At 38.5% G+C, this 20360-nt stretch overlaps 1 protein-coding gene and 1 pseudogene across 1 annotated transcript; both read right to left on the minus strand.

Annotated features, from left to right (window-relative positions):
* Positions 1–14399: 14399 nt before the first annotated feature.
* On the minus strand, positions 14400–16046 carry LOC100347985 (eukaryotic peptide chain release factor subunit 1 pseudogene; annotated as a pseudogene).
* A 40-nt stretch (positions 16047–16086) lies between these two features.
* On the minus strand, positions 16087–17190 carry LOC100348232 (tRNA-dihydrouridine(47) synthase [NAD(P)(+)]-like). The gene is given in 4 exon segments (XM_008261938.4): positions 16087–16285; positions 16287–16529; positions 16531–17009; positions 17011–17190. Coding segments are annotated over 4 exon segments (1077 nt in total). The 5' UTR covers positions 17167–17190.
* Positions 17191–20360: the final 3170 nt, after the last annotated feature.

Raw genomic sequence — 20360 nt, forward strand, 5'->3', positions numbered from 1 at the left:
CCGGGTTCTAGTTCCCGTTGGAGCGCTGGATTCTGTCCTGGTTGCTCCTCTTCTAATCCAGCTTTCTGCTGTGGCCTGGGAAGGCAGTGGAGGATGACCCAGGTATTTGGGCCCTGCACCCGCATGGGAGACCAGATTACTGACGCCATACACAAGAGTGTCCAATTGTTAAGCCATATGTTTTCTATAATTTGAATGTTTAATTATTGCTGCTCATATTTGTAACCATCTAGAATAGATTTCTATGTAAAATGTGACATAAGGATTAAAATATAATTTTCCCGTAAATCAGCATTCAGTAGCACAACTCACAATAGCAAAAATATGGAATCACATAGACATCCATCAACCAATGATTGGATAGAGAAAATGTGATATATAAGCATGATGGAATATTACTCAGATGTAAAAAGAATGAAATTCTGATATTTGCAATAAAATGGTTGGAACTGGAGATCATTATGCTAAGTTAAATAACTAAACCCAGAAAGACAAACATCAGATGTTTTCTCTTATTTGTGGAAATTAATGTATACAGAGAGTATAAAAAAAGCTATTAGGATAATATTTCATCTAGTGCTTGGTCATTTTTTTTTCACTTCATATGTCAGCAACAATTTTCACCTCATGTCATAAATATTTCAGAAACCTCACATTCATATTTATTATGAAATGATGTCTGAGTTTTTTTTTTTTCAAAATAACTGAAGTACAAGGAAGAGGATGCAATGGATAATAATAAAGAAATGCAAGCTAGTGTTTACTTGTTGTTTGTTCAAGCTGAATGATGAATACATGTAAGATCTTTATATGTATCTATGCTTTTGTTTGCTTGAAATTTTCCACAATAAAATTATTTTAAAGTCTTAAAATACATAATTTTGCATATGTACATATGTTGGACTCAACAAAGTTATTGAAAGGATCATCTTTTACCAGTTGCATTGCATTATAAATTTAACCATAAATTAAGAGAGTTTATGTTTCATTCTATTTCTGTGCACAGGATTCCTTTCCACTTGCCAGTCCATTACTCTTATTCTCATAAAGTAGTGTTTTTAATTCATATGGTTTTATTTTCTTACTCAATACATCATGCATATTTATTATTTCACATTTATTTAATACACTATACATAATTATAAACACTAAATGAATTATTAATACAAACTAATAGTAAGCTAGTTAATACTAATTAGCATAGTTTCACCCCTAGTAATAGAATTTTAATTCTTCAGATTTTGACTTGCTGGTGCTGGAATTCCCCAGTATTTGCTCCTCTACAGCACGAGCATCCTGAATCTGGAAATCTGAACCTGAATTGCTCCAAAATTCAAAGCTTTCTGAGTGATGACATTATGCTTTACACATAGAAAATTCCATCCCTGAACTCATGTGACAGGTTACAATCAAAGCATGCGTGCACTAAAAATATCATGTAAAATTGCCTTCAGTCTATGTGTATAAGGCATATTTGAAGCATAATTTAATTTCATACTTAGATTTGCATTCCAGCCTTAAGCTATCTCACTATGTATAAGCAAATACTCTAAAACTGCCAAAAATATAGAATCTGAAACATTTGTTTTCCCATGCACTTCACATAAGGGATACTCAACATATATTATCTTGACTATTCTTTACTTGCTAAATTTCATCCTAAATTTTAAAAATATCAATTGTATTTATAGCAAAGTTTAAAAAATTTTAGTTGGAACTACGTTGAATCTATAGAATGATGTATAAAGAAATGGCAACATTATATTTGGTTCTAAACCATGAATACGTGTGTGAGAATGTTAAATTATTTACATTGTTTTTCAAAATTTCTTAGTTAAAAATGAGACTTAATCTTCTTGAACACCTTGTAAATGAGTTGCAAGAATGTGATATTTTTATGACATTATAATTATATGACTAAAAATTTTTACTTTGTATTTAGCTTTTGATACATAGGAATCCAATTAACTTTTTATGCTAGATATATTAAATATCATAGTAAAGGCAATATTAATTTTAATAGTTTGTAATTCTTTTTAGTTTTTCTAGTGCATTATCATGTTTCTTAAAATAGATTATTTCATTCATTTCTATATTTTATGTACTTTCATTCTATAGTTTTAACATCTTGCCTTTAATATATTTGCTAATATAATGCTGAGTTCTGTATCAAAAGTTCTACTGTACCAGAGCTTCCACGAAATCACAGCAAAAAGTTTCAATATTTTTGATGAATATACCAGTGATGAGAATTCATAGTTTATAAAATTAAGGAAGTTCGAACAGATTCTTATTTTGCTAAGTGTTTTTATCCAGAGTATGTGTTAAATCTTCATCCACTAAGATAGTTATGTGATTTTTTCTGTATTTTTATATTATATTATAGGGAAAACTCACTGGTTTCCAATGGTATAGTAGTGATAATTCTCCAAAGTATGAGGAATGTGCACTCAAGCAAATATCATTTGATTTAATGATATTTTCCTCAGATTTATTCAATCTTTGTTCACATCAGAAACAGTTTGTATTTTGTCTTTAGTATAATGTCCTTACAGAGTTTCAGAATCAGTATTAGAATAACCTCTCCTTTTGTACTCTCTGAAAGAGATCAGGCAAATCTGGCCTTATTTCTACTTCATATATCTAGAAAGATTCATTGATGAAGCCACTGGACCCTGTACATGCATGCTTGTGTCTGTCCTGTGAACAAATGTGAAAAAGAGGGAAAAAAGATTTTAATGAAATATTACCTATATAAGCAGATCTATAACTATTCATATTTACTATCTTTTACTCTTTCAGTTATTGGAAGATTTATTTCTATTTCATACAAATTGTATGATTTATTTGCTTGAAATAAGGGATAATATCTTTGAGTAACTTTAATCATGTAAGTAATATTTTTAACCATATTATGGATAACTTGTGTTTTCTGTATTTCTTTTTAACAGGTTTTCTAAGGGTATTTCAAATTCATTTACTTTTCAAAATATTACAGTATGGAATTTTTTTTTTGTTTTTATTATAAGCCTAGGTACATCTTTTCTGTTTGTCTGAAGCAAATTTACTTTTAACCCAGAAGATTTTTGTTCCAACTTTGAAAAAATTACTCATTTCAGAGGATTTTTCTTTGTCCAGGTATTCTGATTATTGTGTTGACCCCAGAATCCCAGGTTGCTCCTCCAGCTTCATGCAGCCTTGACTTTGCTGATTTTTATTTGAATCAATGCCAGCCTTGCTCCTTGTGCTCATCACCATCTTCAACTCAAGCCCACGAATGCCTGTAGGGAAAAAATTGTTTGGGACTAAACCCTCCTTTAGAAGACTCTTTCCACCTTGGAATTCTGTTCAACTAGTACTTCTACAGTCACATCTCTCTAATAGTTTAAGAACATTATTTGGGGTGCAGGTATTTGGCCTAGTGGGTAAGAGCTAGTTAAGATGCCCATGTCCTGTGTGGGAGTACCTGGGCTCAAGCCCCAGCCTTGGCTCACAAAATCAGCTTCCTATTAATGCAGATCTTTGGAGGCACCATTGGTGGGTCAAGTTACTCGGTTCCTGCTATCCTCGTGGGAGACCTGGACAGAAGTCCAGAAGTCTTGGCTGTTACTGGCTTTAGAGGAGTCAAACATCAGATGGAAGCTGGCTCTTTCTCCCTCCCTTCCTCCTTCCCACCCTCCCTCTCTTCTACCCTCCCTTCCTCCCTCCTTTCCTTCCCACCTTTCCTTCCTCCCTCCTTTCCTTCCTTCTTTGCTTCCTTCCTTCCTTCCTCCTTTCCTTCCTTCCTCCTTCCTTCCTTCCTTCCTTCCTTCTTTGCTTCCTTCCTTCCTCTCTCTCTCTCTCTCCTATCTCTATTTCCATATGTGTATTTCTCTCTCCCTGCCTCTCAGTTAATTTGAAAATAAAAAAAATATAATTTTTACAATTCAATTTCATCTTGCTTTAATTGAAACCATTGTCCTGAAATCACTTCCTATATCATACCCAGGAACAGAGATCAAAGTGGTTTTATTTATAGGCTCTAAATAAATATTGCATCATCCTCCCACTCAGATAAAAGATGCACATTGTTAGACTTTAAGGGGAATTCTGGGAAGCATCTAAAAATGAACTCTCCACTACAAAGCAGGGAGTCGCAGGAAACCTTGATTTCTAGCTTTGCTCATTTACTGAATGCAAGACCTCCCAACACAGCCAGTTTCCATCTATCCACATGATATTGTCTGATTCAATGATTTTCTGTGACAACCATATGTTGAAATGATAATTGACCCTCAAATGATTTGGAGCTTAACCATATTGTTTTCTCAAAAGTAAAATGTTTTATTCAAATGAATGAAAGATTTGGATTACAGGAATTAATTTAAATATTGAACAATTGCATAGTTTCTATTAATCATACCATGCACTCTTTAATAGGTATTAATTCTCACCATTATAATGATCTTAATAGTTATTTTTCATATTTATTATTTTGGGGGTGAGAAAGAGAATGAGAGCGGGAAGGACAGAGAGCGAGCTCCCTTCCGCAGGTTCACTGCCCAGATGCCCACAATGCTCACAACTGGGCTGGTGCTGAAGCTCTGAGCCAGAAATTCAATCCAGGACTCTTTCACTGTGATGGGAACCAAGATAACTGAGTCATCATTGCTGCCTCCCAGGGTTTGCATTAGTAGGAAACTGGAGTCAGACGATGGAGCTGGGTTAGTAACATTGATTATTCCTTAGTAATATGGTGATACCAATAAACACATAACATCATTTCTGTTATCTGACATTTTTCCTTGGAACTGTCATAAATCACAAAAATTTCAAAGGTATGTCAATCATATATTTAAAAGTACAAATTTAAAATCAAATTATAGTTGAACATAACTGAAAAAGTAAATGAATTAGTTCTTTTTAAAAAGTGGAAGGTGTAACATTCTAAAAGATGATAAAATGCATTACTTTGTCACAGAATATTGAGAAATGCTATTCATGTGGCTGCATATAGACTAATGACTAAGAGCAAAGGGAAATCAACATTTTAAGAAAGAAGAAAATAATTTATGCCTTAACAACATATCAAGAACTTTGAACGGGTAACAGAATTGATTCTTAAAGAGTTCCAAGCAAACCTTAAGTGAAGACAGGGAAGAAAATAGTATTGAACAATTTACTTTACCCCTGGTAGGCCTGAAGTAGAGAATTGTGTGGGTAAAGGCAGATGAATAGACGAATAATTCCAAAAATTGTTCCATGAAGGGAAGTCCTGCTTCCACCGTCTCCTGTCCAAAGCTGCAGGCTATACCTTTCACACAGGGCACCAGGAGTCACCTCTAGACCATTTGGGACTTATGATCCTTGAATTTAGTCCTGCTGCACCTGTCACATCCAGAGAAGATTCAGTATGATTAAGAGGATCGTGCAATCCATCATCCGAGCTGGGATTCTGGGGGTGGTGAAGGAGTGATTAGTAACATTATAAACTATACTGGGACAACAGCATGAACTCAGGCTGTGCCAGGGACATCAGGATGTACGACTCTCCTTCTAGCAATTCTCCTGATGCTAGGGCTGAGCTGAGCCCCTGCCTGGAGTAACTGGTATCATATGCTCCATCTTGGCTGATAAGGAATCCAGAAAAATAAGCACCTGGCATCATCAACTTTTGTGTTGAGAGGCAGGATCTGCCTCATTGACTGAAGTTCCCCAAAGAAAAGAGGTTCCAGATGTCGCATGGACAGAAAGCATGATAAATATAAGTTTTGCCAGCTTTAAAGGCATTTCTATTTTAGCAAATGAAGATAGCTACATTAAAATAAATCCATGTCATTTGAATAAGAAACCAGGACCTATCTGAGTGACCATATATATTCTTTAATAATCACTCTTTGTTCTGTAGCTACAAAATCCCTGTATTTCAATTCCTGAGTTAATTTAAAGTGATACTATAGTACTAAAATTTTGGCATTGCCTGTGATGAACTAATTGCTTTCATTTTTGCAGATAGTGCATTCCAAATGAACAATATTCAACCCGAGGCTCTTCGTGTACCAATTACATAATTATCTTTTCAGGGTAGACAGTGAAATATAAAGTTAATAAAATAAATAAAGGTGTGAAACAAATCAAAGCATATTTTATTATCTAAAACTACCCAGTATTCCCATAGATAATTAATTCTGTCATTTGATGAAAATCTGAGGAAAACATTGTGGTTTTCTCAGTCTAGTTATTTCAGTAATACTTACAGAACTCCGACCTCTGCTTTGCACGTCCTATCTCCTCCAATACCTCACCGCCTCCCTGTTCAGAGTTATCTCCCATTCACTCCTTACGTATCAGCTCAAGTTTCACTATCTTTGACTCCATGGCAAAAGTGTTTAGCACTCCATGTGACATTATCTTACGTTATTCGACAGGACTATAATTTTATGAATATTTTTGTGTTTATTTCATTATCCTCTCTCAGCAGACCGACAATTGCAAGTGATTTAGGACTTAGAACTTCAGCTTTATTTCCTGTAGCAAGCAAAATTATTTGCATTATAATAGGTGTTCAATACATATTTGTTGAATGGATGCATGAATGTAAAATAAATATAAAGATAATTTGATTCCAGTAAAAATAAAATAATTTGTTGATGCAAGTATATTAACAGATTATGTCTATCACTGTGATAACTATCTATGAATTTTTATTGTCATATTAACTGAGTATTTTGTTGTATACAATTCTTGGCAGCTTTAGCTGCTAATATTATCATTACTGGACAGATAAGAAAATTGAAAGCAAAAGAACTGTGATGATTTTCCAAGAAATCATTAAATTAGTAACTGATGAATTTGCATTAATTAGCGTCCATGGAACCGATACAAAGTGAACATCCTTTTACTGATTTATTTTTTATTTTTTTAAATTTTTTTGACAGGCAGAGTTAGACAGTGAGAGAGAGAGAGACAGAGAGAAAGGTCTTCATTTTTCCGTTTGTTCACCCCCAAAGTGGCCGCTAAGGCCGGTGCATTGTGGCGGGTGCACTGCACTGATCTGAAGCCAGGAGCCAGGTGCTTCTCCTGTTCTCCCATGCGGGTGCAGGGCCCAAGCACTTGGGCCATCCTCCACTGCCTTCCCGGGCCACAGCAGAGAGCTGGGCTGGAAGAGGAGCAGCCGGGACAGAATCTGGCGCCCCAAAGAGGACTAGAACCCAGAGTGCCGGCTCCACAGGTGGAGGATTAGCCTATTGAGCCACGGCGCTGGCCTTTTATTGATTTTAATGGAACATTTATATAATATCTTACTTAGGCTGTTAGGTTTGTACCACAGTATTTCAAAATGTTTGTGAAAAAATGTAATTCAATCCAATGGAATGTGAATTAAACACATGAATGAAGCTCTTCATTTTGGTGCAAAAAATTTTGAAATCCATGCATAGATTTGTTTCATAATATGCATTTCTGCGAACTTTTTGAAGACTTCATACATGGTTAGTGATTTCTTCCCAATACCTACCAAATGAGTTATAACTGTGTATTTCTGATGCTAAGCAAAACTACTATTCTAGTAAACATTTGCATAATTCTAACTTCATATTGCACAAAAAGTCTCACCACCATAAAATGCATGACAACATAGGGAAAGTGCCTGCTGCACATGCATATTTTGGATATTGAAGTTTTTACAACTTTTGTGGAGAACATTTTATATCAACATGTCACTACGTTATTTTAGTATATTGTGTTTTTCAACTGCTATTCATTCAAAAATCCAAATTCTCTGGAATATTATTTATGCTTTTTAAAGATTTATTTATTTGAAAGGCAGAGTAGTTACTCAGAGAGATAGAGAGACAGAAAGAGAGATTTTCTATGAGACGTTCATGTGAGTAACAGGAGCTAAGCACTTGGGACATCTTATGCTACTTCCCCAAATACATTAGCAGGGAACTGGATCAGAAGAAGAGCAGCCAGGACTTGAACCAGCATACCTATGGGATGCTGGTGTCTCAGGCAGTGACTTAACTCACTGTGCCACCAGGCTGGCCCCAGTCTGTTGGATTTTTCAAGTGAGTACCCACTTTTTTTTTTTTTTTTTTTTTTGACAGGCAGAGTGGACAGTGAGAGAGAGAGACAGAGAGAAAGGTCTTCTTTTGCCGTTGGTTCACCCTCCAATGGCCGCCGCGGCCGGCGCGCTGCGGCCGGCGCACCGCGCTGATCCGATGGCAGGAGCCAGGAGCCAGGTGCTTTTCCTGGTCTCCCATGGGGTGCAGGGCCCAAGCACCTGGGCCATCCTCCACTGCACTCCCTGGCCACAGCAGAGGGCTGGCCTGGAAGAGGGGCAACCGGGACAGAATCCGGCGCCCCGACCGGGACTAGAACCCGGTGTGCCGGCGCCGCTAGGCGGAGGATTAGCCTAGTGAGCCGCGGCGCCGGCCCAAGTGAGTACCCACTTTGAGAGCCACTAGTATCTAGTCATTTTCTTCTACAAAGTTTCCATTGCTGGAGCTATGCTTTTCTGTACATTGGGGTCATTCAGTATGTCTTTCCCCTAATTTGTAACCTGTATGTAACACAGTCTTTCACGATAGAGTTTGTTCCTCTGTAGTCCAAGAACAACAATCTGAGAAATAGTGATAAAGAACAGGGTATGCATGCAATTTAGAGGAGAATCATCAGACTATTGCTAAAACAGTCTCTGTGCAATATCCCCTTCTCCAAATCATGTGTCTTCATCTCCTAAGAAGTTTTTATTATTTCTGTTTCAAAGGGATATTTCTTTGCCTGCCTAATTCAAGTTATAAAATTTTGAGGGGCCGGCACCATGGTGCAGTAGATTAATCCTCCACCTGCTGTGGCGGCATCCCATGTGAGCACCAGTTCTAGTCCTGGCTGCTCCTTTTCCAATCCAGCTCTCTGCTATGGCCTGGGAAAGTAGAAGATGGCCCAAGAGTTAGGGCCCCTGCACCCACGTGGAAGACCAGGAGGAAGTGCCTGGCTCCTGGCTTTGGATCGGCACAGCTTCGACCATAGTGGCCATTTGGGGAGTGAACCAACGGAAGGAATACCTCTCTCTCTCTCTTTCCCTCTCTTTCTCTCTCTCTCTTTCTCACTCTCTGTAACTCTACCTCTCAAATAAATAAATAAAATCTTTAAAAAAACTTGAAAATGTCTTACATAATCCATTCATATATAAGTTAAAATATTTTCAAAATTGTAATATCATAGAATCATTCTCATTGTCTTCTACTCAGAATTTGAATTCCTGCATTAGGCCATGATAGTTAAGTCATAAAGGCACAGTTAATTATGGAGAAAAAAATCCCATTAAAATTGATAAGATTATGAGGCTAATTGATTCAAATATACACAAGCATGTATAATTATATTAATAGGCAATCAATATAGTCGTGTTTTCTTGACACACAGCAACCTACATTTTATACATTTTTAATTTAATTCAGTAATTTGAAATGGTTCTGAAAAGTGTCAGAACAATTGGAAAGCACCTGTTAAAGCGAACAGTAGGGTGAAAATTTAACTTAGCAATATGGCCTCCGTTAAGACACCAGGTAATATCCCAGCATCCTACCTCAGAGTAACTGAGCTCCGTATATAACTTTCACTGCCAATTCCAGGTTCGTGTTAATGCAGAGCTTAGGAAGCAGCAAGGATGGCGGAAACTGGGTTACTATCACACATACGAGAAATCTGGATTGAGGTCCCAGCTCTTGGCTTCAACTCCACCTGATACCAGCAGTTGTGGGCATTTAGAGAGTGAACAGGAGATGGGAATGTATTCTCTCTGTCTTTCTCTGTCTCTCTGTCTCTCTCCCCCCCCCTCCCTCCTTCTTTGTCCCTGTCTCTGACTCCCAAATAAAAATATTTTTAAAAAATAGTAGTAATAAAAATGTAAACTTGAAGGTATTTAGGGGTTTCTTTATCAGTAGAATAACCTTGTACTGAATCCAAGTATAGAATTTTTTTCTGCCTGAGATCAATATCACTTTTTCCAGGTTTACAGCAAGAAATAACAACTAAAATGATTTAGCATTTCTGGGGAGATGACTATGAATTCATAACTTAATCTGTGACTCAGGATAAAGTTATTTCTAGTTAACTCTGTAAAATCTGAGAGTTTTGCTCAGTTACATGGGGTGGTCTTGAAGAAGTAATCTTTTACTTTAGTTCTCTTTTTCCTGCACATTCTATTGCATCTTGATTAAGCAAGTATTCTCATATAAATCATTATTTCACTGAGAGTGTTATGCATATATTACAGGACTCATAGAGAAGCAAGCCTGTGAAGAACAAGGTTAAACTTCTTTATATTGAATTCTAGAGCTTCTAATAGCTATTGTGCGTTGAAACTCTCCAAGAGAGGTCAGGTTAGAGTAAGGAGAGGCAGTATGGGAGGTGGGAGGAGGGAAGGAGGAAGGGAGAGAGAGAGAGAGAAAGAAATGTTAAGAACCCACATTTATTTAAACATGTTGTTTGAGAATTATAAATGTGTATTTCACCATTTCTTTTGAGCTAAGAATGAAATTAAACTTTATCAACTTCTTTTCCTTGAGATTTATAAATCACCAAGGTCACTTTATATAAATGTGTGTGTGTGTGTATATATATATATACTTTTTTTCTTAAATGTAAAAGCTGGAACCTCAATAAGGCTCCATATTCCTCTGAGATCCAAAATTTTTAAAATATTATTTATTGATATCTCCTGCCTAGAAAATTTTCTATGGCTTTTCTACAATTTTCCAAAAGTGCAGGTGGCCCAATCATTTCTTTTAGAAGTATGCAGATTGCTGCTCTTCCAAGTTTGTTCTCTCAATACAGCTAAATACACATCCATGAAAGATGAGAAAGATATTGAGTCAGAAAAATCTTGAAGGACCAAGAGACCAAAATAAACATGTTTTCAACTCTTCTGACATCTGGTACTCAACATGAAATAGCAATATTGAAAAATTGCTAAAAGATGCTTGTTTCAAAAGTGTGATTCTAATAATTATATATTCATATCTACCAGCATCCTTGATGTAGTGAAATAGAAGATTGTTCACTGCTGTGCTCACTTTGACAAAACTATTCTTAAAATAATGCTTTATTATAGTACAATTTAGACATAACTCATTGAACAATAGTTTTGTTTATAACAAGAGAACAATCTCCCCTCAAATCTGAATTGGTGACACATGGAACATTTTCCAAGATTGTGAGTCAAATCATTTCACGTTACAGTTCTATGTGGCTCTATAAGATTTCCCAGAACTATAACACAAAAAGATGAAATATAAAGATGAAATATTTGAGATGATGAATATGTTAGTTAATTTAATCATTCCAAATTATATGTAAAATACCATTTTGTACATATATAGGTACGTCATCTTGCATATATAAACCAAAATTTGTCAACAGATAATGAATGAATATTACTATGACATACAGACATAATTTCCCTTTTCAGTAATCCTTTCTTAATCTTATTTATCCAACATTGATTCTGCAAATACTTATTGTCTACTGTAATCAGAAGCTTATCTGTGTAGGAAAAAATCAAAATCACATTAATTGGCCTTATATTTTTGAGAATAGATGGATAATAATAGCAAGCAATTTAGCAGCAAATTTTATGCAAATTGATTGTGTGGACACCGTATAATGGCTGATATGTGAAAGGTATATTAGTTTGAAATCTGTATGGTACTTTGCACCAGTTAAGCAGAAGTGAAAAGAACATGACACAGAAATGGAAATCTTAGCACAAAAATCCCAAGGCAAAAGTCAGCTTACAGGAATGGAAATACAATATGTTTAGAAAATGGGCAGAAGAAATTGAGAAAAAAAGTAATAAGCAGAAGATAGATTATTTTTAAATAGATTTAGGAATTTGTAAACCAGTGAAGTGTCCTAAGCAGGTGAAGTGAAGATTGAGGTAATTTTAGGTAGTTTATTATAAGTCACTACGAAATTAGAAAGCTATTGCTGATGAGGATGGCATCGGAACTCAGCTAAGAGGCTTGGTTCAGGATACGTTTTGAAGTAAAATACTTAGGGTCCAGTTGTTGGATATTGTTTGGGAAAATAAAATTATATAAAATGGATAATAACACTGAGTCCATATCACAGTCCAATCATTCACTGATTGATTCTATTGTGTCTTGAAGTTGTCTTAACCCTGCTAATTTTGGTATATATTGATATGTATTAAGCAACATGCCCAGAATTCCTATCCAGGTTTTCTAATGACTGAAGAAGGTCAGAAAAAAGAAAATAAACAATTTCAAAGAAACATCCAGATCAGCTTTGGGTAGTCAGAGATGCCAATACATCCCAAAGGAAGTCTTGGAGGGCAGTAGGATGATTCTCTGGACTAAAAATGTCCCCATGTACTTACCATGTATCAACACTGGAAATTACCTGTTGCCAACTTGTACACACACACACAAGTTATTCTAGGATCTATCTTTACTTAGATAAATATTCAAAAGCAATATGTAACCCACAGTTACTCAAAGTATATTCCTTAGCACACTAGTCCCATGAGGTATAATCAATATATTAGTGTGGCACACTGCACCCCCGTGTGTGTGTGTGTGTGTATGTGTGTATAGTATACATATACGTGTATATATATAGATTTTGAGTACCTCCAAAGTAACTTTGTGCTACATACACATTCATATGTATCAAATTATAAGATAAAGCAAAAACTTTTTAAACATTTACTTCTCTTTGGATTTAATATACATAATATATGTATATAAATATTATCTATATAGAGAGGATATTGTGTGTGTGTGGTGAGCGTGTGTGTGTGTGTAATCTAAGATGTTATATTTGCATTTACAATGTAGAATTTCCTCAGAAAAGCTGATATTATGCCCAAAATTAGACAATTTATCATTATGTTCTAGGGTAGTAAATTATAATATCCATTTACCTTCCATGGATAATAGATCTCTGGGATACCATGCTACTGGTAACTAATTCCACTTTTCTCAAAAATAGAAAGTTTGTTTTCTAGGTGTTACCTTATATAGACAGATATTTAAACCACCAAAAGTGAAAAGTGTTCACTCTGTGAATCATTACTGAAGATATTAGACCTCTGTCAGATGCTGAACAAATAATAGTTATGAAAATCAGGATTGAAAGACAACTGAGACTGTCATCACTATTAGGTCCAGATCTAAGACACGATGCGAAAAAATCAAGGTGAGGAAGAAAACTTCAGGCCATAACACTTATGACAAAGCACATTATGAGTTGTTACTAAAACTTTCAGTCACTTCAATTTTTCTAGAAGGTTTTCATTTGTTTTGTTTTGTTTTTGGTAAGTGCTACACACAGCACAAATATAAAAGTATATTTCCATTCAGCGATTTGCTTTTGTGGATGGCAATTTAACTATGACCTTGGCAGTGGAGTGAAGAACAATTTCATGATTTGACTTTTGATTGAATTTTAGGCGTACCTGAAAAGTTTTATAGATTCAAGGTCAATGGGCATTGACTACCTGCTAGTCTGCAATCTTGGTGACCAAGATATTTGTATGAATTTTATTCCATTTGTCTTGAAAATAATGATAAAATCTACTTTGGTGGATTTTAATGAGAGAAGGCAAATAAAAGACTTTTAGAACTACAACCTGTACTCCTATGTGGAGTACAGAAGTTGTGTACAGAAGCTATTTTATGATCACAACAGGCTAAGTAATTAGAGGAATCAGCCTTTGATAGGAGAAATATGAAAAATATTGAATGCAGTTTCAGATTGTGTGAATTCTGACACTGTCACTTCTTAGACTGAAGATCTTTTGGACTCATTTTTTCGAGTATCTTTGAAGTGATTTGGCAAATTGGAGTTAAAGCAAACACTTTAACAAATATTTACATGTGTCTTTATATATATTAATGATAAGCCTTTCCCCAGTACTTTGTCCCTGTGAGCACACGTTTCACAAGCTTGGTCCCAAGTGTGGTGACATGAGATGTGGAATCTTATGGTAGGTGGTAAGGTTATCGAGACTCCTGCCCATGGGAGAGGTTAAAGGGACCCTGCTTAGCTTTCCTAGAGATTGTTATAAAGAACAAGTACTAGGCCCTTCCCTGTCCCCTGATACAAAGGGCTCCCAAATGCTGTGCCCAAAAGTGGCTGCCAAACACATGGAAGTAAACAGTGCACTGGCCCAGATGCTTCTTGGGTCAGTTTGACCTTGCAATGCAGTTTGCATCCTTGAAATTGACAGTCTGTAGGAGAAGGGAGAGTGTGAGGGAGTGAAGATGACATTGCCTCCTATTAGCTCACCCTTTCAACATTAAACAGAGACCAAGAGAGAAATGGTTCCAACATTTCACCGCATATATTTCTTCTTATGCAGTCTAAGCTGAGAATGCCATGTAAATGGGTCACTGCGAAATGCAGCAATTTAATTTTTCTCCAATCAAAATAAGAAACAAACCAGTATGATCTCACTTCTATTAACTTTTGAAGGTTTACAGCAGTTAAAGTATTTTTGCTTCTATGTATGAAGGTTAAAAAATAATTTTTTCATAAAACACAAGAGCAACCAATTTCACCATCGAGTAAAAGTAAAAATTGGGATTCTTTTTAAAATTAGTCCAAAGTGGCATTTAGGAACTTAGTTGTAGGCTGCTGCGCTGACACCATGACAAACGAAAGTGTAGGGTTGGGCCTGGTTTTGTTTCGGTTTTCTTTTCGATATCCAATGCTCATGGATTGAGTTCTGGAAATGTTCCAATTGTAAGGCAGGGATCTGTTTGGATTCCACCACAGGTATGCTCCTTGGGTTGGATGCTGGAGGGCAAGGCACGTTTTGCCGGACCCATGTCGACTACCTAGTAGTCATCAGGGTCAAAAAATTCATCATCTCTTCCTTGATATTCCATTCCCTGGAAATCTGCTTGGTACTGCAAGATACCTCCAATTCCACCAAATCCTTCCACAAACTGGGATCCTTCTTGTGACTTATCTGTGACAATTTCCAATGTAGCTCCAAAATTTTTTATAGTTGTTAGCAAACCATTCCAACAGGGGCATGCTCTTGATCAGCTCATGTTCCTGTCCTCTTTGTGAAATGAGGTTTATCCTTCTCTTGTTCTGGAGTTAGGTAAAGAATTTTCTCCTCTTCTGTGCCTTGGCAATGAAGAATGTATCTCATTATATCCAAATTTTCATAGACTATTAGAATTTCTACGGCTCCCATTTCCAAAGCTTTTAGCATATCTTCAACTCCAAAACAGTACTTGCCAAGTCTTGACTGATTTCATCAAAGTATCGTCCTATTAATTTCTTCTCTTGAATGAATTGCACGTTGGAGAGGACCTCAGTAGATAACTCAATAGCTTGGTTGAATCCATTTTCACCAACATGGGATATATCAACTAATTTTAAAACTTTTGATTGCAACCTCCGATCAAACATATCAGATTGACTTAGTTCAGTTTTAAAGTCAGCTGATCCAGCTAAAACAAGACCAGCTACATTCACTTTGTCCCCAGAAATAAACAGCTGTACAGCAGTCTTTGCTACTTTCCGAACATAGTTGTGTCGCTTTTCCATTCTTAAACGGGCAAAACGCAAGGCTGACTCACCTCCTCTACCGTGTTTCTTTGGGAGATCCACAGTGAATTTGTGCAGGACTTCTCTTGTATTTCCCTGCAGTGTGCCAAAAAGTGCACCACTACCATCTATGACAATGAAGCCAAACTTGCTGTCCTCTGAAAGTAGTGCTGTAAGAACCTCCGTATGGAATTTGTTGTCACACAAATACAATGACGTATTAATTGGTTTGAAAGGTTCAAAGTCATTGTTGACTTTCTTTTCCTTTCCTTCTTCTGTTACAATTGTTCCACAGTAAACAACCAGACCATTTGGAGGTGCTTTGCTATAAAGTTTGAGTCTTTGTTGTACAGATGTAATGGCTCCCAGGACTGAAAGGCGGTTTACTGGTGACTTAATGTTGGATGCAGTTCCAAATTCATCTGCTAACATTTTTGCCACTGGGAAATCTGGTCTTTGGGAGGAATGATCATTTTTTTTTTTAGAAGAATAAACTTTATTGTTCGTGCGGGGCTACTTGTAGGCGTTGGTCTTGTGCTTCGGGAGGAAGACGAAGTTGGGCGGCACCGGCCTCAAGAGCATCTCGGTGATGCGGGTCCAGTTGGCCGCCCACTGGCCGGCCATGAGCGTCTCCAGGTGGTCCCGGCCCAGGTAGTAGGGCGGCCACTCGTTGATCCTCTGTGGGAGTCGCTCCAGCAGCCCCACAGGCACAGGAACTACAGCACTCGAGCAGGAAGCGGCGCGTCTTCTCCACGCCCTGCGTGTCCGAGGCCCAGTGCTCCAGGCCGTAGCGGGTGAAGTCGCGCAGGACGTCCAGGCGCTCGGAGGCCGAGATGTCCCAGTGCCGCTGCTCCCTGATCTCCGTGAACAGCCAGGGCTTCAGCAGGGCGCCGAGGGCCACCATGACGCCGGCCACCCCGGTCTGCACGGCGCGGTTGGCGTCCTCGTTGCAGAAAGAACAGCGGCATGGGACTGGCGGCCCTGGCGCACTACGCGATGTAGTCCCAGTCGGCCTGCCGGCTGTAGCGCTGCTCCCGCGAGCGGCCGTGGAGCGTGACGAGCGCCGCGCCCCAGGCCCGCAGCTCGGGCAGCGGGCGGTGCACCAGGTTCACGCGCTCCTGGACGCCCGTGCGGATCTTCGCGGTCACCGGCACGTCCAGCACCTGGTCCATGCCCCGCAGGATCTGCTGGAACTTGGCCGTGCGGCTCATGAGCGCGCAGCCGCCGCCCTTCTTGTACACGAGGTCGATGGGGCAGCCGACGTTGAAGTCCACGAAGTCCACGTCGAGCGTGCGGTTCAGCAGCTCGGCGCACTTGGTCATGGTGTCTGGGAACGCTCCCTCGAGCTAGACCCCAAAGGCGTCCTCGCACTCGTGGCGTTTCAGCAGCGCCCACTCGGCCGTCTGGCCCTGCAGGAGGTTGGTGCACATGGCCATCGGCCATCTCCCCGCACGACACGTCGGCCCCCAAGCGCTTGCAGATCCGCCGAAAGGGTAGGTTCTCGCACGTGGTGAGGGGCGCCAGGTACAGCTTGCCGCGGATGTCCAGCCGCTTCTTCTCACAGGGCCGCAGCCTGACCACGTCCTCATCCATCAGCGGCCCGCAGGTCCTCACCGGGCTGCCCAGGCCCACCAGGGTCCTGCGCGGGGGACACGGGGGCGGATCATCATCCTGTGATCTCTGCTTCCCACCTGGGTCATCCACGATAAAATGGTACAGAAAGAGGGGCCTCCCCAGAGCTGTGGCCATGCTGTCTGTGTTTTCAGCCACCAAAACCAGAAGATAAACAAATCTCTTTTTTAAAAGGTTATTATTGTGGGCCAGCGCCCCGGCTTACTAGGCTAATCCTCCTCCTGTGGTGCCGGCACCCCAGGTTGTAGTCCCGGTTAGGGCGTCGGATTCTGTCCCGGTTGCCCCTCTTCCAGGCCAGCTCTCTGCTGTGGCCAGGGAGTGCAGTGGAGGATGGCCGAAGTGCTTGGGCCCTGCACCCACATGGGAGACCAGGAGAAGCACCTGGCTCCTGGCTTCGGATCAGTACAGCGCTGGCTGTAGCGGCCGCTTGGGGGGTGAACCAATGGAAAAAGAAAGATCTTTCTCTCTCTCTCTCTCTCTCTCTCTCTCACTGTCTAACTCTGCCTGGCAAAAAAAAAATTAAAAAAGGTTATTATTGCATCTTAGATATTTCATTATGGAAACAGATAACAACTTGTTAATATAAATAAATTAAAAGTAGTTCTGCACTCAAGCTAAGTATGAGAAAGAAGAGTGGAATTGTTTGAAAATTTTTCAGTTTCATTGGTGGGCTTCATAGAAGTCAACCGGATTCTCATTTCTGATTCTGTATTCAACCTCACTTGACATCTTGCTTCAGCAGAAGCATTTGAAGAAAATCTGCTCTAACACAGATATGCACCTTGAAAAGGCAGGATTTCACAAACTCCACAGTTCATGGGAACCTCCAGAGTTCTCTCATCACACTTAAAGAACTACTGACATAAAAAAAGTAAAATGGAAAGGCTTAATGATGGTGTGGTTACACTGCTCTTTCTATTTTTAGGTAGAAGGAGAGGCATGAAGACTTTGGTATTTGACTGATAGAAATAATTTCCCTGCAACTTTACCTTTTTGTTACTCTCAGGGAGTAGCTCATTGATTCTAAGGAAAAAGACAGTTTTCAGTGTGGGAAAAGAGCTGTACCTAGCTTAGTGAACTCAGACATGGGGTTAGTTAGCTATACATACTCTTAGGAAAATCTTTTGAAAAGTCTAGGAGGCATTGCTAAATAAAAAGTCCCAAGTTTGCTATACTTCAGTTTGGACCAAAGCATCACTCTTCACTGGTTTAATTCTTGTTTGTCCCCCTCCCCCCGCCCCCAGTGAATTGGGAATGGAGATATCCCATCATCCCCTTTGCTAAGGGAGGTGTTTTACTTTAGGGACTATTGCTTATCACTGAGGGATGGGTCTTAATGGCCTTGATATGCAGTATAAATTAATGATTGGCCTATTGCTTGTATAAGGAATAGGTGGGAGACACCTAATTCTTTGGTAAAAAGAGGCCTGGTTAGGCTTGATTTGGACATTGTAAATGTCAGAGGGTGATGTGGTCCAGAATTTCACCTGTTCATCTACAGCATATCCTCACAAATAATCTGGAAAGGAGCTATTATCACTATTTTATGATTTTACTAAGAGAATTGAGAGCCTCAGAGGTCAATGTCTTCCTTGAAATGTCAAATCTGGTAAGTGACCAAACTTGAAATTGTTGGCACATTGTTTTGGTTGTAAAACCAATGCTTTCTCCAAGGTTAATATACCAAAATGAAATTACATCAGCCAATGAAAGTTATCTGTACCCCCATGTTTACAGCCGCTCGATTCACCATGGCTAGGATATGGAATCAACCCAGACGTCCTTCAGCTGATGACTGGAAAAAGAAAATGTGGGACATATACATGATGGAATACTTCTTAGTCATAAAACAGAATGAAATCCTGTCTTTTGCATCAAAATGGATGTAACTGGAGACCATTATGCTTGGTGAAATAAGCTAGACCCCAAAAGAGAAATTTCATAGGTTTTCTCTGATTGGCTGTAGCTAATATATAGAGTACCAAAACAAAAACAAAACAAAAAAATGTGTATCTAACTAAACTGACTTTTTGTGACTTGATTATTGTCCACAACCCCTGTTTATGCCCTGTGGAACAGTAATCTTACTACTGTTCACTTGTACAGCTCTTTGTTTAGAGGAGTGTTGAGCCTGTTACTATAAAGTAAATTGAAAGTGTGTTATTTCAAAAAATCAAGACAAAAAAAGGAAAGAAAGGAGGAGGAGGAGGAAGGGAGACAGAAAAGTATCATGTTCTTGGAATCCTATCTATGAAATTCATGAAATCTGCTCTCCCTGTATTAATAAATTAAAAAGTAACAATCAGAAAAATTTTTAAAAAAATATTTTAGAGCAAATTATTTCTGAGTTTTTAAGATTCTACTGAGGTGGGAGAGGGGAATGCTGGGTCTTAGTGAATTCTGGTGCCTAAAATACAAGTCCCTTTGTGAGAGCCATCATAGAAGTTTCCGAAGGAAGAGTAGCGACACCTTCAGAAGGAAGGCTGGGTAAAGTATTCAAGATTTCAGGATCAGAAACAAGGCTGATTGTAGGTTCAGCATTTCACTTTATGCTCCATTTGGGTACCATAATTATGCAAAAATGAAAAGCTCAGTATGCATAAATGATGTCAGTGACAAACTTGGTTGATTCATTGATACATCAGCGGTACTCTGGGAGAAAGACTGATTACTTTGAGTTAAAGGTGAATCTGCCCCTTGAAATGCTAAGAAAAGTGAATAAAGCAGTTTGCCTGAGATTGGGGACTGATCTGGTTGATTAAGATCTGGTTGATTAGGGTCCTGTGTAGGTTAAACCTAACCCTTATTTGCATTCTTACCATAAATGTCTCTTGTGGAAACTTGCTTTGGTCTTGTTAGGAAAAAATCAAGAAAGGCTTGAATAAAAGATGACTATTTTTCTTAAAGTATATAGGTGCAGACTCTGATGGGGCAACAACAAAGACACCTTCTCCAGGTTTAAGGCCAAATTCAAGGGCTCACTGAGCTATGCAGGAGTCTTCTAACTCGTGACACTGATGTTTTTTTTTTTTTTTATCTTTGAAAAAACTGTATGCTTTAACAATGTACATGTATTAAGGTATCCTGTGAGCATATCACATTTTAACTTTATGGTGATTCAGATCTATCAGTTTTTATTATCATCCACCTTTCTA

This window comes from Oryctolagus cuniculus, chromosome 14 (assembly GCF_964237555.1).
Source record: "Oryctolagus cuniculus chromosome 14, mOryCun1.1, whole genome shotgun sequence".
Taxonomy (NCBI): Eukaryota; Metazoa; Chordata; class Mammalia; order Lagomorpha; family Leporidae; genus Oryctolagus; species Oryctolagus cuniculus.